General features: G+C 41.6%; 1 protein-coding gene and 4 non-coding genes across 5 annotated transcripts; 3 read left to right on the forward strand and 2 right to left on the reverse strand.

Annotated features, from left to right (window-relative positions):
- Window positions 1-1,563: 1,563 nt before the first annotated feature.
- On the forward strand, window positions 1,564-1,635 carry TRNAE-UUC. Its single transcript has one exon. It is a non-coding gene; the product is annotated as a tRNA-Glu (tRNA).
- A 1,507-nt stretch (window positions 1,636-3,142) lies between these two features.
- Window positions 3,143-3,214, forward strand: TRNAE-UUC. Its single transcript has one exon. It is a non-coding gene; the product is annotated as a tRNA-Glu (tRNA).
- A 428-nt stretch (window positions 3,215-3,642) lies between these two features.
- TRNAE-UUC lies at window positions 3,643-3,714 on the reverse strand. Its single transcript has one exon. It is a non-coding gene; the product is annotated as a tRNA-Glu (tRNA).
- A 184-nt stretch (window positions 3,715-3,898) lies between these two features.
- On the reverse strand, window positions 3,899-3,970 carry TRNAE-UUC. Its single transcript has one exon. It is a non-coding gene; the product is annotated as a tRNA-Glu (tRNA).
- Window positions 3,971-6,075: 2,105 nt separating this feature from the next.
- Window positions 6,076-18,649, forward strand: LOC107297750 (adiponectin receptor protein 1-like). The gene is made up of 7 exons (XM_015827149.1): window positions 6,076-6,174; window positions 6,868-7,020; window positions 10,349-10,520; window positions 13,380-13,566; window positions 14,946-15,133; window positions 15,825-16,018; window positions 18,521-18,649. Exons 1-7 carry the CDS (start codon window positions 6,076-6,078, stop codon window positions 18,647-18,649), a joined length of 1,122 nt encoding a protein of 373 aa, XP_015682635.1.
- Window positions 18,650-19,230: the final 581 nt, after the last annotated feature.

A 19,230-nucleotide genomic window follows, 5' to 3' on the forward strand; every position in this document is an offset into this window, starting at 1 on the left:
ACAAAACAACAAATTGAACTTAAACCTGAAATATTTCTATTAGGCATAATTGACCCAAAAATTGAGAAACGACTCCAATACATCATTATACATATTATAACTGCAGCACGCATTGCATATGCACAGTGTTGGAAAAGGGAGAACATACCAACAAATGTAATGATTATAGGTAAGATATTAGACTGTGCTGAGATGAATAAACTTACCTTAGAAATAAAAGACAAGAAGCTACGGAATTTTACGAGATATGGGATATGTATTATAACTGGTTAGAATTGAGGAATAAAAAAAATATGAGAAGTAATGTAAATAAATGTAAATAAAAGTAAGAGATATAGGACATAGTATTGTTAAGAAAAAAGAAAAAATGTAATGTGTATTTTGTTTGTTTGTAAAGAGAAAAAAGGAAAAATAAAAATAATAAAAATAATAATAAAATAAAGCATTGAAACAAATGTCTTTGATTTGTAGCTTATTTTCATATATCTTATATGCTTTCATCATAAACAAAACTTTTCTATCTATCAAACCAAAAACAGAGTTGCATGATTATGATTAATTTGTGATCGGTTTTTAAAATTTGATATCTTGAAGAAAAAAAATGGAAACTCCAAAGAAATAGGCCCCTATATTGCCTTATTTGGATGTGTATCTCTTTAAGAAAAAATTCAACAATGAAACTAATGCAGGGGAATGGTTTTAATTTTAATATAAATTTGTCCTCTGTCTATTGTGGTTGCTGATATTTTAATTTCTTCTTATGACAAAGTTGTGATGATTTTGAAAATGAACCCCTAAACCAGTCTTTTAAAGTTACTGAGACTGAGGGACAGGGCATTAGAAGAATACTGGAAATTGCCTCAAATCTAATAAAGCTACCAATGAGTTGACATCACACTAAATCAGTGTGTTGTTGGGTAAACCTAGTTATCATAGCTTATTCAAAAATCACTGGTTGCCTATTCTATTTTAGTAGGCAACTGGATTTGTGGGTTTCAGGTGGGGATGTTCCTTCTTATATCTACTGGAGTTGGTCCAGCAAATTGAAGCAAAAGGGTCCCCACAAAGGTAAGCTCAAATGCTGAAGAGGTGTACCTCCCTTGCAAGGGTTTGTCACGATGAACCCAAACATACTGCAAATCCCCCTGAGGGGAGAAAAAGAAGACAGACACATCTAGTCATGCTGAGCTTTAAAAAGACCTGGCTGATTCATACCAATCCTTCACAGAACACAAAGCTTTTGTATATTTGAGTCTTAGTACAAAAAGTCAAAAAAAAGTCTACAACCGTCAAGCCTACTATCCAAGTGCAAGAAAGAAGCAAGATCAGAAAATGCTTAAAAAGGCTTTCAAGTTCAGTGATTTTATTCCTGAGGAGTGGGTGAGAGAATAAAAGTATAGCCTGGTGCATTAGGGATGCTAACCAAAGCTACCAATATTTTTAAAAAATTGGATAGTAACTGGTATAAGAAATTCAAAGACTTTTGGCAAGGAGATACATGTGGCTGCTTTTATTGAGCTGTTATCTCTATCAGCCAGTTGTGTTACGCTTGAAACAGTTTTCTCCCATATGGTCTAGCGGTTAGGATTCCTGGTTTTCACCCAGGCGGCCCGGGTTCGACTCCCGGTATGGGAAAAGTAACTTTTTTTTTACATTTTTCTAAAATCTAAGTTATTTACCGTGGAGACACGAGCATTAGCAAAACAACGAAAGCAACCCCTCTGCTTTTTGTTAATGGATCAAAAACTAATGGAAGGACAGTTTCGTCCCTCGGGACCCAAAAAGAAGTGAATCTTAGAAAAAACTTGTTGCTGACACCTCGCGTTTTTTTTTAAAGAGAGAAGCCACATTATTCAGTTTGGCCTCTTTATAGTTAACTCGTTCTCATGTGTGTGTAGATAGGACATGAACGAGAGAAGGAACGCATTTGGGGGGGGGGAGGAGGAAAAAAACGCCCGGGCGTCCAAAGGCTGCTCTGGGACCAGATTTGCACGAGATGGGACCTTTAAAGGCGTACTTCCCTAGCCTTTCAATAGGGGTCGCTACGCCTTTATAGCTGCCTTCAAAAAGTACTGCGATACGGAAGTGGGAGAGGGGGGAGGCGGCGGACAAGGAGGAACAAGGCAAAGGTTTTTACCTGCGCCTTGTTCTTGGTGAGGTTGAGTTCGGGATCCTAAAAAGGCAAACTAGCCTGGCGTGGCACAAGAAGGTCGCAGTGACCACATTTTTACAGTTCGCGCGCCTCTTCTTATGTAACACTGAAATTGCCTCTAAAGTTGCAATACGAGCTCCAATCTGTCGTGCAAATAAATCAACAGTGCAAACACGGGTGGTGATGAGGATCTTTAGTTTTCGGAGACTCGAGCAGAGGCGAATGCAACCGGGGTGGGGGGGAGGTGGACGGGAAGTTGCATTTGGATCCACATCTGGGTTCGCTTCCTTAAGCACCAGCTGAGTCATTAGAAGCGATGAGGCTGGGACTGGTATCTCTTCTCCCACCTCCGAGTCACTTTTCCCCGGCTTTCAGCAAAGCGACTAAACCCGGGAAGGGTTTCCTCTGTCCGGTTAGTGCGGCCCATGAGAAGGCCAGCCTGCCGCCCTTCCTGAGTCCGAAATTCCCTTGCTGGAGAAGTGATCGCGAGCATCGGCAAGGGAAGCACAGTTTACACCAGGGGTAGTCAACCTTGGCTCTTTTATGACTCGTGGACTTCAACTCCCAGAATTCCTGAGCCAGCATGGCTGGCTCAGGAATTCTGGGAGTTGAAGTCCACGAGTCATAAAAGAGCCAAGGTTGACTACCCCTGGTTTACACGCAGGGTCGTCCAAAGAGGCCTTTGTTCAAGGCGAACGTCGTCAAACTTAAGGGCCGATATGTGGATTTGACATGCTCCGAAGTGAATTGGAGTCTGTCTTCTCTCTCTCTCTCTCTTTCCTAGAGGAGTTGCCTAAAGTCTATCCATTAATATCATATTACCACATAATCATAGGCAGTGTGCTTACAATATATAATCGCAGCCCCGGGTTTTTCTTTTCTCCGCGATGGGCAGCCTGAGGAATTAATCCTTGCGAATCTGGTAGTGGCAGAATTTAACCCGGATCATCAGATTGAACTTTTGGGTGGCTGAAAGAGTTTTACACGCTCTCCCATATGGTCTAGCGGTTAGGATTCCTGGTTTTCACCCAGGCGGCCCGGGTTCGACTCCCGGTATGGGAAAGTTGGAATTTTATAGTAAAATTGTATCCTGTGTTCTGTGCCATTTGCTAATTCACGAAAACACGAACTTTCACGCAGTTGCTGTCTATTTTTTTCCAAATGAAGAAAAGGAGCTTCCCATTTTATATCTATAAGTTACAGCAGACGCGTTTTATGAAGCCTCTGACAAATCAACGATCTGGATATTTCTCGGAAACGAATACAAATCACCTCCAAATTCCTTTTACCCAGTTGATGTATCAACTCTGTTTGTCCTCTTTTAAGAATCTTGCTTATATTGAAAGGTAACACTTTTGAACCTGACACCCTGCTCTTTTTGTAATCAAGCAAGTTTGACATTTCAGTGGGTTTTAATGGTTTTAATAAGGAAGACTACAGTATTTGTAAGGGAAGAAAGCTATTTTAAAATTTAAAAAGAAAACATGCTCTTCCCATACCGGGAGTCGAACCCGGGCCGCCTGGGTGAAAACCAGGAATCCTAACCGCTAGACCATATGGGAGAAGACGTAATTTTGTGTCTTGCAATCTAAATTGATATTGTAGCGCTCGTTGTCGTTTTCATTTTCAATATGTGTAGTTTCGGTTTTAAAGGACAGAGAAAAGTATACGGTATTTTGAAATTAGAAAAAAAAATTGCAACAGTATTCTTAAAAATCAGAATGACAAGCACAAAAACAATCTTTCTTCCCATACCGGGAGTCGAACCCGGGCCGCCTGGGTGAAAACCAGGAATCCTAACCGCTAGACCATATGGGAAGGACTTGCAAAACGGTTCCAGGAAATGGTGGTCCAATCTAAGCCATAACAATCGTTTCTGCCCCCTATAGGTATATTTAGGAAATTGCAGCTGTCGTCCTTCAAAATCCAACTGCCTTCGCATAAACCTTTTGTAAATTCTGATGGTTTTCAATTGAAAAGTGGCAGATTGACGTTGTAAACATTAATATACACCTGTTTGGAAATTGAAACTCCAAGCCTAATTAAAATATGCAAAATCAAGTAGGGATTTTTTTTAAAAAAAATAATAATCAGGGAACCTGTGTCACATGTCTTTTCCTTGTCAGTTTCACTCCCGCTTCACCAATTCCTGTCGAATAAAATTACTATTGGTTCCATTGTCATGCCGCGTTTCTCGACAACTTTATCAGCAACTTTAAAATGCGTGGACTTCCACTCTCGGAATTGTTGATTTCCACGCATCTTAAAGTTTCTGGGCTTGAGAATTACAGCTCTAGTGGAAATTGAACGGCTCTTCCAAAGGATCCCATCCGGCTGCCTTAATTGCCACTCCTGGAATGTAATCAGTGGAGGGCAATGGCAGTCCTTCGGTTGATTCATACAGATGCCTTCAAACGGGATTATGGAGAAGATTTAGGAACTGTGTCTAACTTTCCCAGACACAAGCACATCAAACTTTTCCCAACCGAGGCGGGTGCGTTTAAACCTGCCTTCATTCAATTGTGCAACTGCATCGAGATATATAATTCCTCCCCCGTACACGGTACGTACACAGCTGAACCGACACACACACCGCTTTTTTCCTCGTAAAAACGGGGTTATCCACGCACAGAATTCCTCCACACGATTTCTGCGGGCAGACCTCAGTCAGACCTGTGCCTGAGATTAAATGTCCGGATCTTTTGCAAACGTATTAACTTCTGCACGAGATGCAAAAGATTACCCTCCCCTTTTGCACCCCGCCAGCTGCAAAACGATTTGTTCTTCCATTTTCTTGCCGAACGCTACAAAAACAAAGGGCACCGCTCCTTAAGGGTCACCATGGCAACAATCAAAGGAAGGCTTCCAGCATCAGCCGGAAGTTATCTGCACCGGATTTTTTTCCCAACGCGTTGCCCAATCCAAGCAGGCGAGGATGCTCGGCTTCTGGCAGGAAGTGATCCGAATTTGATGGGCAGGTGCCAAGGCTTATCGGAGCGGGAGGAGGGGTTTTAAGGGGCAGCTGGGTCCCGATGCTGCTGCTAGGGCTTTTGGGTGAGGGTATAATGAAGGGGCTGGGAGAATAGAATGGAAAGAAAGGTGATGGAGCAACGGAGAGGGGAAGGGAGGGCAGAAATATTTGGGAGGGCCTCAAGGGAATGGGGACGAGGTATGGCCAGGGATGCTATGGGGCAAAAGGAAACATCCAAAGAGTGGTTTTGTGGGGGTTGATGAGATGATAAATGTGAACCATGCTTGGGTAGCAAGGAAGGGAGACCAAGGAATGGCTATAGATAACCACGTATTCCTTGGATTCCACTTACAAATCTTCAAAAGATTGTGTATCACCCACTATTGGGAAGTGAACCATGGGATGGCACAGATCTTACTGCTTCTCTGTACCATATTAGGAATCTAGGGGAAGCAGATAAACCTCTCCCTGGCCCCTTGCTGAGAGCAAGGTCAGGTTGCAAGCAGAACTTTAAATGGTTAGGGTGAAGAGTACCAATATTTAGAGTTCAGATCAATACAACTAGGGAGCAAGTTATCAAATTTTAGAGGGACAAGGAATGACAGGATGGTAGGGATTTTAGAGGAATAAAAACAAAAGAGACTGGGGAAGTAACTGAACTGAAGAGAGGTAAAGATTTCAGGGGGACAAAGGGGAAAGGGTAGGATGTGGAGCACAGCTCTTATGGACAAGCATGCAGGATGATTTGGGAAATAGGAGCTGATGGGGGAGAAATGGCAGATCACCAGGTGAGAAGGAGAACAGAAGGATCCAGAGATTCATCCCTCTGCATCCCTTACCCCTTCTGCTTTCTCACAGAGACAGTGGGGACGATGGGGCTGGTGGCTTGCAGATGGGACTGAGCCTCTGCCTGTGAAGAGGCTTCAACTGTATGCCCCCCTCCTCCCCCATCATGGAGCCCTTGAAGGAGCGGGCTGGGTGGTGCGCAGGGTACCTGGGGGAGGAGGCTGTGGCTGAAATGAGACCTTTGCTACAAGAGAATGCTGGCCAGGTGAGTATCAGGGAGGCCACCCACTGGGTCTCTCTTCTTATTACATACTGTCTTCTGCATCTTTCTTTTGTGTGCAGTCATCATGACCCAAACTCTGTTCTCTAAAGCCAATTACATTTGTCTAAGAATGTGAAAATGGCTTTGCTGGGCTGAGGATTCAAGAAAGGTCAGAACTCAAAGCTGAAACTATGACTTCTGGCCAGAGCAGCACTTACTAGTAATTTTTCTGTCTGGCTTATGAACCAACTCAACATCAGTTCCATTATTCTGTCTCCTCCTGGTCTTCGAACCGTAGCATTGCAAACACCATATCCAACAGAGCAGATGAAAAGCTAGCATGTCTACAGCAGTGGACTGCAAACTCATAAATAGAGCCTGTAGGTGATTCTCGGTGCTCTGAATCTAGTAGCTGGTTGATAGGGTAGCCCTGCAAGCCAAATCTAAACCAATTGTTCTGGGTTGTGAGTCTTTGAAGGAGGAAGTCCTTTATCTTATTTCTGGGCCTATCCTTTACCCTTGCATTAAGAGGGAAGGGATCCTGAACCTCTCTGTTAATCTATCAGTAGATTACTGCACTATATAGCAGAAAAGGGAAATGTTATTCCTGGTTTTCCTTCATTTGTCCTATCTCTTCTCACGTTATCTCTCTTTCTATAGAATTCCATTGGCCAGTGTATGCATCTTCTTTTTCAGGATGGCGTTGAAATGAAGGTGGAGCCCACAGGTTGGGGATCAGATGATCCAGAGTTAGAGGAAGAAGACACTGGTCCAGATCCTGTGCGGGTTTTGATGTTGCCACTTCAGGCCCAGCATGCCATGGAGAAGATGGAAGAATTTGTTTTGAAGGCAAGTTATATACATTACATAAAGCCTTCTTGGGTGCCACCCCCTTTGTAACTTCATTCTTCTACAACTGTTGTTCAGCAGTCAACTCTTGAATGAGCCCTATTGATTCTGAGGCAAGCCAATATGTCACAGCAGTACTCCAAGAAGCATCATTATGACTTCAGCTGCTGATCAACATCCTTTTCCTTCTCAGCTTTACCAGGCTGGGAAAAATAGCCCCTTTTGCCAAGTGATTGGGAGTGGAAGAATCATAAGATTTTCATCCTTTACCCCGGGGAAGAGAGTCTCCTCTCTGCCATGACAACCCGTTCTGAGCCAGCTTCTGGACGGGTTCATAGAGGGGCAAGGCCATCTGGCCACATTACCCAGAACCAGGGAGACCAGGAGAAGCAAAATTGGAGATGCTGTGGACTCACTCTTCTGACTTGCAAGTCAGTCACCCAGCTGAGTTCCCTTCAGGTCCGCGTCTGAGGGAGGCCATGGGAAGGAGACATAAGGCAGCACAAAGCGCCAAAGACTACTTTTCCAAAGACCTGGAGGTGGACTACTTTCCCAAAGACCATTGTCGGATGAAGGCAAGTGAGAACTAAGAAAAGTCAGAAACAGTCTCCTCCTGGATCAGTATTGTCCGTATTTGTAAGCTATGTTCAGTCTACTTTCAAAATTGACTGAACTCTAGCATGTAAAATATCTTATCTGGGACTCCCAGCAATTTGTTCCAAAGTCAAAGCAGCCTTATTACTTTCCTACTTTAGTAGCCATCAATGGGATCCCTAAGCCAGGGCTTTAGAGCAGAAATCCAGGCTGCCACTCAACAAAGTAAGAGGTCACCAAAATGCAGAAGGACTGGCTTATTACATTTTAAAATGACATATATATTACTATGTAAGAGCCCCCTTCTCAAATAAGATCATTATATCTAGGGTCTAGAGTTCCTCACTGCATCATTTAGATATTGTGGATCAGCAATGAACAACTTTTAAGAAGGCTAGGAAATGAATCTCACCTTACCCTGTTATTCCTTTCTTCTACCTGCTTTACTTCTCAAAGGGAAGACGTGTGATTAATAGACAGTTTCCTATTACCTCTATTGAATTTGGTACAATGGAATTAGAACTTGAGATAATGTCATAATATTATATCCATTTACCTGAATATAAGCTTTATTGAATTCCTTAGACTTCTGAGTAGAAATGCATCAAATAGCACCATGACATTCCCAGAACCTCTGTAAGGCCAGAGTTGGCAATATGGTCCTTGCAGAGACCCATAGCACTATTAAATTGCACCCACTGATTCCCAAAATTGAGCAATAGTTGTTGCTGTTGTTTAAACAGCTGCAATTTCTGAGGAAAATTACATCTCAAAATATCTCCATAGTTGGTATGAAATACTATTATTATTAATAGCAACAATAACAATAATAATGTACCAATAGTAATAGGAGCCCTTGAAGCAATACCCACACGGCTGCCTAGATACATGGAAATTGTGAACTTATTAGACTTGAATATCATGTAAAAAACCACCCTACTTGGAACTACCTATATACTCAGACACTACCTTAACAGCTCTTAGGTTCTTGGTTAGGACTTGAATTGTTTATGTTTTTACCAGTCCCAGACTGTAAATCAAACTGAAGATTAACAACAACAACAATGCACTGATACATTATGAATCCTAGGTTCTTGGAAAGAACTTGTTGCATATGAAAGCTAAAAAATTGGCAGCTGTAATTTCACGTTGTGTATGTAGTAATATAATTCCCATTGTTTCCATGCCTCTAAATGATGCAGTGGTGCCCACATCCTGGAAAGATGGCTTGTTCCTGAAAAAAGGCTTTTGGGTCAGTACACCATCCCGACTCAGATGGTTATTTGATTTTATTGCCATTATTTTGCAAACAGCTCTTTCTACCTCTGCATCCCTCTCTGTGATGGTCTGTGAGGCTGTTTTTGAGAAACAGGAGGAGGAGGAGCTGCAGATGAGGTGACAGTTAAATAAGAGGCAGCTGAATCTACAGAAGGAATTGGGGTTTCTTGTCTGGACTATCTCTAAGTTGCCCAGACTGCGGCAGCTGCTTCTGCTGCTGTCTCTCCAGGATATTCTCGCTTTGCCTTTTTAAAAAAGTTTACATGATCAGACTTGCCACATTTTTATGATAGAAACTGTTTGATTTTAACAGTAAGAAATTACAGTAGTTTTCCCCTCATTGGAGGAAATGCTTGTTTTCAACCAGACATTCAATCAAGATGGAAAGTAAAATGCTGTTGGGAAGCAGGGCTAGCTCTGCTCACTTGCTTCTGCATCTAACAAAGGAACAAGCAAAGCAGAAGGGATCGTGAACCCAGAACATTGTTAAAGAAGAGCGTGAAAGCGATTGATGATGCCTGCTGTGGTTTAATCATGATCTTTAAAAATAAAAATAATAATAATTATATCTTGTCTTTCTTCAAGGAGCTCAAGTCAATAGATGTAGCATTCCTTTTTATCCTGCCCATTTTATCCTCATAACAGTTCTGTGAGGTGGGGGGGGGGAGATAGGCTTTTTTTTATAGCAAGAGGTTCTAACTGGAGATTATTGGAAACTTCCCAATGCAAAAAATAATAATAGTTTCTTTAAAATTAAATATCAGCTGGAAGATACCCACTACCCATTTTCAAAATACAGGATCAAGGCAAGTGAGTGCGTCTCCATACTAAATATCTATATGGCCGTGTAGTTCATTTGGTTTGATTTACCTTAGGGGTGTTCAAGGTTTTTTTCAGGATGAAGTCCACACTTTAGCTCTGGGTGGCATATGGTGGCTGTGCATCAGAAAAAAAGAGACAGGTCCAGACAGTGCATTTAAACTAGAACAGATTTATTTTAAATCACATTAAATTCAATACATCCTTTTAACGTAATTCATTCTTGGTAGACATTATTACTCTCCTCCACTTTGGCATGAAAAATAGCAATTTGCTTGGAACATTTGGAGGGCCCCATCTAAATCTTGGGGGGGGGGGAGAGGGGGAGTTGGTCTGTGCAACTTTGCCCTAACTTCAAAGCACTTTGGAATCTTGAACGTTTCCTCAAAATTCCCCCCCCCCCCAGGCTTATAGGGAATGAAGGCAAAAAAGACTCAATGAGGTGAACACTAGAAAAATTCTTTGGGAAAACGCTAGAAATTCTTGTCTCCCAGGTTGTTGGGTTTTTTTTCCCCAAGAGGAATACCGTATCCCCAAGTATAAAAATGCACTCACTGTTTTGATGTTCTCAGCTCACGGAAGGAGGGGTAAGCAAGCTTCTTCTATGTCTCTTCTAGCCTCTCTTCTGCTGTTGCAGGTTTGGGAAGGCCGCTGGCGTGTCATGCCCTATGATGTGCTACCTGACTGGCTGAAAGACAATGATTTCCTCCTGCATGGACATCGGCCACCCATGCCTTCCTTCCGCGCCTGTTTCCGCAGCATCTTCCGGCTCCACACCGAGACTGGCAACATCTGGACTCATCTGCTTGGTCAGTCATGGGGCAGAGGACTGTATAGCTCTATAGACTGAGGGGGAACAAAGAGGGTGGGAAACAAACTGCATTCCATTGCATAAAACTCTGGTTTCCACTTTTTCACTGTGTTTTTTTTAAACAAAACACATCCAGCATAAAATTTGGCTAAAAGTTATGACTCTCCAGTGGTGTCCACCTGACACCAATGAGATTTAGTGACTGACTGGATCGTTATTTGCCTGGGTTTGTATTACCATCTTATATGAACCAAGTAGATTATATAGGTGGTCCTCAATTACAACCATTCATTTAGCTACCAGTTCAAAGTAATAATGGCACAGAAAAAGATTGCTTAGTCTTATGACTGTTACAGCATTCCCACAGTCACGTAATTAAAATTTGGGTGCTTGGCAATGGGCATGTATTTACCACAGTTCAGCATCCTGGGATCCTGGGATCGCCGTTTGCAACCTTCCCAAATGACCTCTGACAAGTAAAATCAGTGGGAGAAGCCAGATTCACTTAACGATTGCACTGATTCACTTAACAGCCAGGGCAAAAAAAAAATAAATCCATAAAATTGGACAAAACTCACTTCATGACTTAGCAATGACTAAGCTTTGCTTAGCAATGGAAATTTTGGTCCCAATGGTGTTTGTAAGTTGAGGACTACCTATATATCCTAGCAAAAGTCATTTATGGTTCTGGGGGGGGGGGAAATCCCATGGTTTACTGTGGGAGTGACAATATTTTTGGCCTGTAGGGTTGCCCTAATTTGTGGACTTCCAAGTGAGATGTCTCGTCCCTCAGTTCCCCCACCCACCCCAATTTTTGCTAAAAATGACTGAAAATGATGTCATCTGTAAAAAAATAAATCCTTGGCATTATGAAAGAAAATTTGGCCCTGTTCTAAGCCAAGTGTCCTCCTCTGTCTTCCCTCCACAGTGATCACTAGGGAGTGAAAGGACATCAGGATATAAGTGTCCTCTTCTATCCAGCCTTGTTCTTTCACTCACCAGAAGCCAAAGCAAATTGCCCTTCCACTGCTATAAAAGTAACTACAAGGGTAGAGAAAGAAGTTTGTTTTCACACAGAGGAAGTCTCACGAGTTCCAGTTTGTATGTGATAAATTGATTCTACTGCCATACAAAGCTTTTTGGTCCATGGATTGTATCCTTATTGTACAACTTGCTAGAGCTACCAGTATCTAGTTGGGACAATTTTGCATTAAGAAAACATGCCTACTAAATAAAAAAAGCATTTTAAAAAAGCTATTTGAATTCTACATTGAGGAGACATACATTTTTGCAACTACCCCAGTGACGATAGTGTCTTCAACATTTACTCTTGGATGCCTTGTCACATAATCACATCTGCCCAGTTTCTTGGGAACAATGAACTCTTAGATCTTAAAATCCTCTTTCAACATGAGATGTCCAGCACCAAATCTGATCTGACACTGGCTGATACTAGAAAGTTTCTCTAACTACCAGGAGTAAGGCAGTTCAATCAGGCATGCTCCATCTCTTGTAATACATACATTTGAGGACTTATATGTAAAAGCAGGTCCTACAGTCTGAAAGACCATTGTTGTCCCAAATCAGGTTTATTGGTGACATGATAAATGCAGGACTAACTCAGTGGCTACTTCAGTGGCCAGCTTTGGTCAAGTATTTGGCCTTTCCCTCTTCTGCTTACTTTCTATCTCTAATAACGTTATTGAAGTTTTTAATAAAACTTCAATAACATTATTATAGTAAAGCTAATACAAACTAATCTGGAAGAAAAAAATAAAAGTTCAGAAGGTGCAAAAAACCCAAACAAACAGTTAAGACAGTAATAAATTAGTGACATCCAACCTTCATTATACCAAGCATAAGCAAATATAATAACTTTTCATCCTCTTTTAAAGTTACAAAAAAACCAACAACCCACCTCTTCTCCCCACAGCCTTTAATCTATACACAATCCAGAAATCATCATCTTTTGGATCCTAGTTCAGCAAAAAGTCCATTGTGAGTTTCTTGAAATATCAAACAAATAGTTTATCCCTGGTCAAATAATCCAACTTTACATTCTTTATTTTCATTGTGTACAATCTTGATCTTTAAATCATTCCTGTACAAATCACAGGGTTCAATCTTTCATCACTCTTTGGCATTTAGAAGCCTTCAAAGCTTTCACCAGTTTGCTTTGTAAATGCCATACACTACTGCTATATTTTTCAAATTTATTTTAAATTCTTAAGTCTCTTGCTTAAAGTTTCTTAAATCTAAGAAAAAATAACTCACCAGGTGTCAAATTAAGCTTGCCATTTTGAAGGTCTCTAACATCCATAAATAATTAAATTGAACCTTTCCAATGGTGATTAGAAAGTGAATCCAGCTGACTTAGTGACCTTATGAAAGGTTACACTGCTGCTCAGAACAAAGATGTTGTCTTGCTTGGCTCCTAGCGGTCAAACCAGTTGGAGACTGCTGTTTTGTGTTTCTCATGAGGTGTTGCCATCCAGAGCACTCATAGGCAATCTCCAATTCTCCCCTTCTCTGGAGAGACTCGAACAATCAATCTGTTCACTGGTCTTTTGTCTTCATAGCGGTCATCTTCACTTGTTTTCAGAGACATCTTCAGTCAAGCATGACTCACACCAGAAACCACTGGTACTTCTTCAGTCTCCCATTTCACATATTGATTCTCCCAACTTGAAAAAGGTCTGTGAAGTTCCTGAAATGGAGTCTCTTCAGGGGTAGATTCAGAAATGATCCTTGCAGTCCCTGCCAAACCAGATGTATGTCTCCCATTTCCAAGCGTGTCCCAGTATTTGAATACATGCAGAAACATTTATATATTGGTAACTTTCTTCCCTTTCCTCAGGGTTCCTCTTCTTCCTGGTTTTGGGCATTGGATACATGTTCAGTCCTAACATGAAATATGTGGCCCCCATCCAGGAGCGTGTGGTCATTGGCATGTTTTTCCTCGGAGCCATTCTCTGTCTCTGTTTCTCCTGGCTATTCCACACAGTCTATTGCCACTCTGAGAAAGTTTCTCGTACCTTCTCCAAGTAAGTTGATTTCCCCTCCTCTCTCCATCCTCCTGCAAACATCTGGGGCATGTGACCAGCAGGCAAGAATTAAGAATCAATATATTTTCTCTCATAACGAAGTGTGAGGACTTATGTTTAGAGTATACAAGGCAAATTTCTTCTTTGGCTGATAACTGGACTGCCTTTCTTATTGTAAAAGAAAATCCCTATCAAGCCAAAGCATATGACCAATCAGATATTGGAATTTGTCAGGAGTTTGCCAGTCTCCCTATCCCCAACTTTTTTCTTCTGTTCTGTGGTACGCAAGCAGCAAGTAATGGAGATGCATCAAGACTCTGGTATGCCATTGTCTGGGCTGCACCATGCAGCATCTGGAAACAATTCAGGGTCCTGATAGGACTTCGCACTTGATGTTTCAACATTTGGAACTTAATAAAAATGCTATGCTCCAATTGAAGTCGTATCTTGGGAGTCATCTGATTCATTTTTTAAACTATGCCCCTAAAGTGATGTTCGTTGCAGCACTATAAATCAGTGTTTTTCAACCTCATCAATGTTAAGATGTATGGACTTCCACTCCCAAAATTATGGGAGTGGAAGTCCATATCCCTTAATGTGACTGAGGTTGAGAAACATTGCCCAAGGACAGTAAGTCACAAAGTATATTTATGGTAAATATACCATACACAAGTGTTACACAAGAGATATTGGGTGGATTTCAGAAGGGGCTGTCACTGTGCTGTTGCTTATCTGAAGGAAGCCAATAGACAGCACTTTTCCTCAAGACTTCTTGAGCCAATAACAGATGAGCTTCATTTGGTCTAATGCAGCTTTTCACCTCCTGAGCACTTCCTGATTCTGTTGAGAGGACAATTCCCAGGCAGCCAAGTCAAAGGCTGTCCTAGGTGGGAATCTGAAGGCTGACACAGTGGGCCACAAGGGGTGCAGGCCTGAGAAAGAGCCCTGGCCATTTGTAATACCCGTAACGATTCCTTTCTTGTTTCTGATTAGTGCAATTGAAACCTGTAAAAACTAAGCGGCAGGGATTGTAGTGGGATACCTATGAAGAATGTCTCCATTTTAGGAGAAGATGACAACATCAGTGACTAGTTCATAATGTGGCAAAATATGTGATTCTTCCTTGTAGAAACCAGCATGTAGGTACAATCCTTGCTATCTATGATGTCTGCATACATGCTTCCCATAACATGGATCATCTTGGCAGTAGAATCAAGGCCAAAGGTCCTTCACAATATCTTGTCCACACTGTGACTATAGAGACCTGTACTTTAGTAAAATAGTTTAAAGGCTCCTGTATTTTAAACTTTACACACCAAGCCCTGCACTCTGCCTGATGTCTACTGATCACCCTGCTTTCTGTGGTACCTTCCGTGCAGATTGGATTACTCTGGAATTGCCCTGCTCACCATGGGCAGTTTTGTTCCTTGGTTGTATTACTCGTTCTACTGCTCACCACAACCCCAGCTCATTTACCTCATCATCATCTGTGTGCTGGGTATAACTGCTATCACGGTGTCGCAGTGGGATCATTTTGCCACACCACAGTATCGGGCCGTGCGGGCAGGTAACTATTCTTGATTTGAGTGCATAAGTAGTCCTCACACTGCTACATTATGTCGAGAAACCTATAAAAGATGGGGAATACTGTTGGTTGTTTTCTAGTCTTTTGGTTACATTTCCTTTGCCTGGTCTTTCCACCCCTCCCTTCCCACAACAGTTTGTGTGGCTTTTGGAATCCCCTATTTCTATGCTTCTGCAAATCTTAGGGGTGTCAAGATTCCAAAACCTTTCTTGTAGTTTTCAATTGTGCCCTTTTTGGTATACAAACAACACTCATAAGCTGATCATTGGAAACCAAACTAATTATTATATAATATAGATTATAGAGGAATTTACCTAGCATAATGCAACCTTCCCAGACCTAACATTGTCCAAATGTGAGGAAAGACCGACATGAAAAAGTTGTTGTAATTCCAGCACATCTGGAGGGAACCAGGGTTGGAATGGTTGGCATATTGAGTTAATATAAAAAATGCAGGAACGAAACAATGACTATCATAATATGATAGCTAATGCCAACATCATCAGTTCAATATGAAAAAATGTGTCTGCTTCTTGTTTAACTTTGTGACAGCTGCTCTTTCATTATCAACATTAAAACTCCAGTTTGGCGGTTAAGATTTTATTAGCTGGATTGATGTTAAAGCCATGGAACTGTCCTTCCAAGTTACATTGTTTCTTTCTTTTTGGGGTAGGTGTATTTCTGGGCCTAGGGCTGAGTGGACTGGTGCCCACCCTCCATTTCATGATCACGGAAGGTTTTATCAAGGCCACGACAGCGGGACAGATTGGTTGGCTCTTCCTCATGGCAGTCCTCTACATCTTGGGAGTGGGCTTGTATGCTGCCCGCATTCCTGAACGTTTCTTCCCGGGCAAGTGTGACATCTGGGTATGTCTTTGGCAAGAAACTATGGAAGAGGGATGGAGGTATTTAAGCTGAAACTGAGAGTGAGTCTTCATATGAGTTCCACATTAACTTTCCTCTTGGTAAAATCCATAGCTTTGTTCTGAGGTAAAATACCAAGATTTGACATCTGATTTTGCCATGTCCAAAATATCAGGAGGCAGATTAAAATAAATACTTTGCTTTGGCAAGCTGTGAGGGCACAAACCAAATCAGACAAGGTAGGCAATGTTTTTGCAAACAAGAGAAATGGTGACGTGGCAACATTCCCAGAATAGGTAGAGTGACATTTTGCCCCCTCCCCCTTTTTTAGCAGGAGAATGATAGCCTGCCCAGGGGATGCGACAGAGTGCAATTCATAAAAGCAAGATTTTTTTAAAAAAAAAAAACCCCACCAAGTCAAATATATGCAAAATTAATGTATTTACCGGTAATTATGTTTGCATGTAAGTACCATGTTTCCCCCAAAATAAGACCGGGTCTTATATTAATTTTTGCTCCAAAAGATGCATTAAGGCTTATTTTCCAGTTAGGGCTTATATTTAGGGAAATATGGTACTAAATGTGTCTGTTTGGCTGACAGTCTTAACTGGTGCATATTTTTGGGTAGGGGCTTATATTACCAGCGTCCTGAAAAATCATGCTAGGGCTTATTTTCCGATTGGGTCTTATTTTGGGGGAAACACAGTGTATAAAATTGCTGAAAAACACAGTAAGTGCTGCAAAACACTTAGATGACAGGTTTATATGATCTGAAGAGAAACCAGAGTATGAGTACACTTAATGCTTGGCTCGGCTAGGGACCTTAAATCACAAATCCTGAAGGCAGAATCCTCTCTGATTTTTTAACTTAGTCCATCTCTCTCAGCTGTGGGTTCCTGAGAGCAGATTTTAATGTTCAAGGCAAATACATGCAAGGATAAGCGCTTCTTGAAGTATCAGGATCCAAATTATTAATGGTCTTAAACATCCATACTAAAACTTTAACATCTAGCTGGTACATATAGGTACCTAGTGTGATTATTTGGGGATTAGCATTATGTGAAGTATATTCTTCTCTACAGCCTTATCTCTCCATTTTCAACTACTAGTCACTTCCAAGAGCAGAACCAAACAGTACCCAGTAGTAATCTGGAGTAATGCAGTGATCTAAGTGGGATCACTAGGACATAGTGTACTGAGGTCAGGGCAACTCTGTCCAAAAAGGGTTTCAGCTGCTGGGCCAATCACAGCTGATCAGATGCATTTCAGGGCAGTGTACTTGTTCCTTTGGCAGAGAATATCCCCCTTGCAGCAGAGACCAATCCAGTTCTCAGACCCATGACCTAGATGTGGTAGTAATGGTCACTTTCTGCTGATATCTCAATTCAGAAAGGAGAGAACCAAGACTGTTTCTGGCCCTTCTTCTTTTTCATATTTGTGAAGTCAAGAGTTACAAACCTAATCAAAGCAGAATTCCACCTACTAAACTTAACAATAAATAAACCACTCACTATGCTTCTCTAGGATGATAATGCAGCCATTCTTCCCTGTTGGCCTTAGAAGAAGTCTACACGCTCTAGCGGGGAAAAATTTGTGAAGAAAAATTCACAATAAACTATTCCAAAACCAAAAAGTTTTTTTTTGTTTTTGGAGCCATTTAGGCACTACAAACCTCAATGGTAGATGATGATAATAATAATAATATAGACAAGATTTCATCCTTGAAATAACCTGGCCTAACATTTGAAGCTTCTACAATCTGGCACAAAAACATGAAACGTATCTCTGATGAAGCATCAATGCTGTGGGCTTTGTTCACCAAAGGAGGCAAGAACATTCCTACTGCCATAAAAATCTTCAAAGCTACATCAACCTGCCAGATGTTATTTGGCTCACAGACATATAATAATTTAAAGCTTTTAGATGTCATCCAGTCCAGATGGCTAAAACTTCTACAGTACTCTGAATGCCTTTTACTGTATGGTTGCAATAATTTCATGAGGTTTGCAGGAAGTATAGCCAGGTTGTGGGTTGACGGATTTTACTGTTAAATCTTCTACTGTAATGGGAAGTAAAATAACTGTAGCTTCACTGCACTTTTTTTACTGTTATATCTTCTATTATAATGGGAAGTAAAATAACTGTGGTTTCACTGCATATTTTTTTGAGTCACTAGTCCTGATGATGTTACCTACTTTGGGTAATGAAACATCTGCAAGAAAACAAGCAAGCTCAGAGAGCACCAAAGACCCCTCATATCAACCCTGAACTACAAATATTCTCCTTTATTAGCATATTTCTTTGTCGTCGCCTCTTTCCCCCCCTCTTTCTGCATATCCAGAGGAAGAGTGGGGCTAACTAGAGGCATACAAGCTGCAGAAGCCACAGCTACTTTGTTTTCTGTTTCATTTGTGAATGTCAAGAACACAAAGAAACCTCATAATGTGGTGATGGTCAATATGAGGCAGCTTGGGCTCCAATGCCTCTCTTCTCCTTTCGTTCTAGTTCCATTCTCACCAGATCTTCCACGTCTTGGTGGTTGCAGCTGCCTGTGTCCATCTTCACGGGGTCTCCCAGCTGCAGGCGTTCCGCTCATCGCTGGGCGGCAGCTGCACGGAGAACACTGTGCTCTGATACCTTTTGAGGCCCCAGGGACACCTCTGCTGAATGAGGGCAGCCCTCCTGTCACCCTGCACACTTCTGGATATGGACCACAAGGGGCGGGGCCTCTCTTAAAGGGCACTGCAGCAAGTTTCCTTTTGAAAAACAATCTTTGTGTCCCAGGTCTTCTTTGCAGTCGGGGGGATGGCTCTCCTTTACTCCATTAGGGCAACCTACGCGTGAGCCTATGTGATATGTGTGAGCATGTGGATTACACGTGTGTGTGAATTGCCAGCAATGGGTGTAAGGCTAAAGATATGGGCGATAATATGGTAGGCAGTTAATCCCTTCAGACAACTTAAAATGCCGGTACATGTGGGGATTCATATAGAGCACGATGGATGCATACAGTATCTCCCATAAGCTAAGGAGATGTCTTTGTTTTTTTTAATGAAGTATTCTCAGGTCTGTCCAAGCCGTGCATATTTGTTCAGTTCTGTTTATGAACTGGTGCTTTTTTAAGAGGCGGATTATTTTCAGATGGGTGCCAAGAAAGCATGCTGTCTACTGAAATACGTAACGAACTTATTTTTGTTCCATCAAAAGTGAAAAGG

The sequence above is a fragment of the Protobothrops mucrosquamatus genome, unplaced genomic scaffold (genome assembly GCF_001527695.2).
Source record: "Protobothrops mucrosquamatus isolate PMUCROS unplaced genomic scaffold, P.Mucros_1.0 scaffold_13, whole genome shotgun sequence".
Taxonomy (NCBI): Eukaryota; Metazoa; Chordata; class Lepidosauria; order Squamata; family Viperidae; genus Protobothrops; species Protobothrops mucrosquamatus.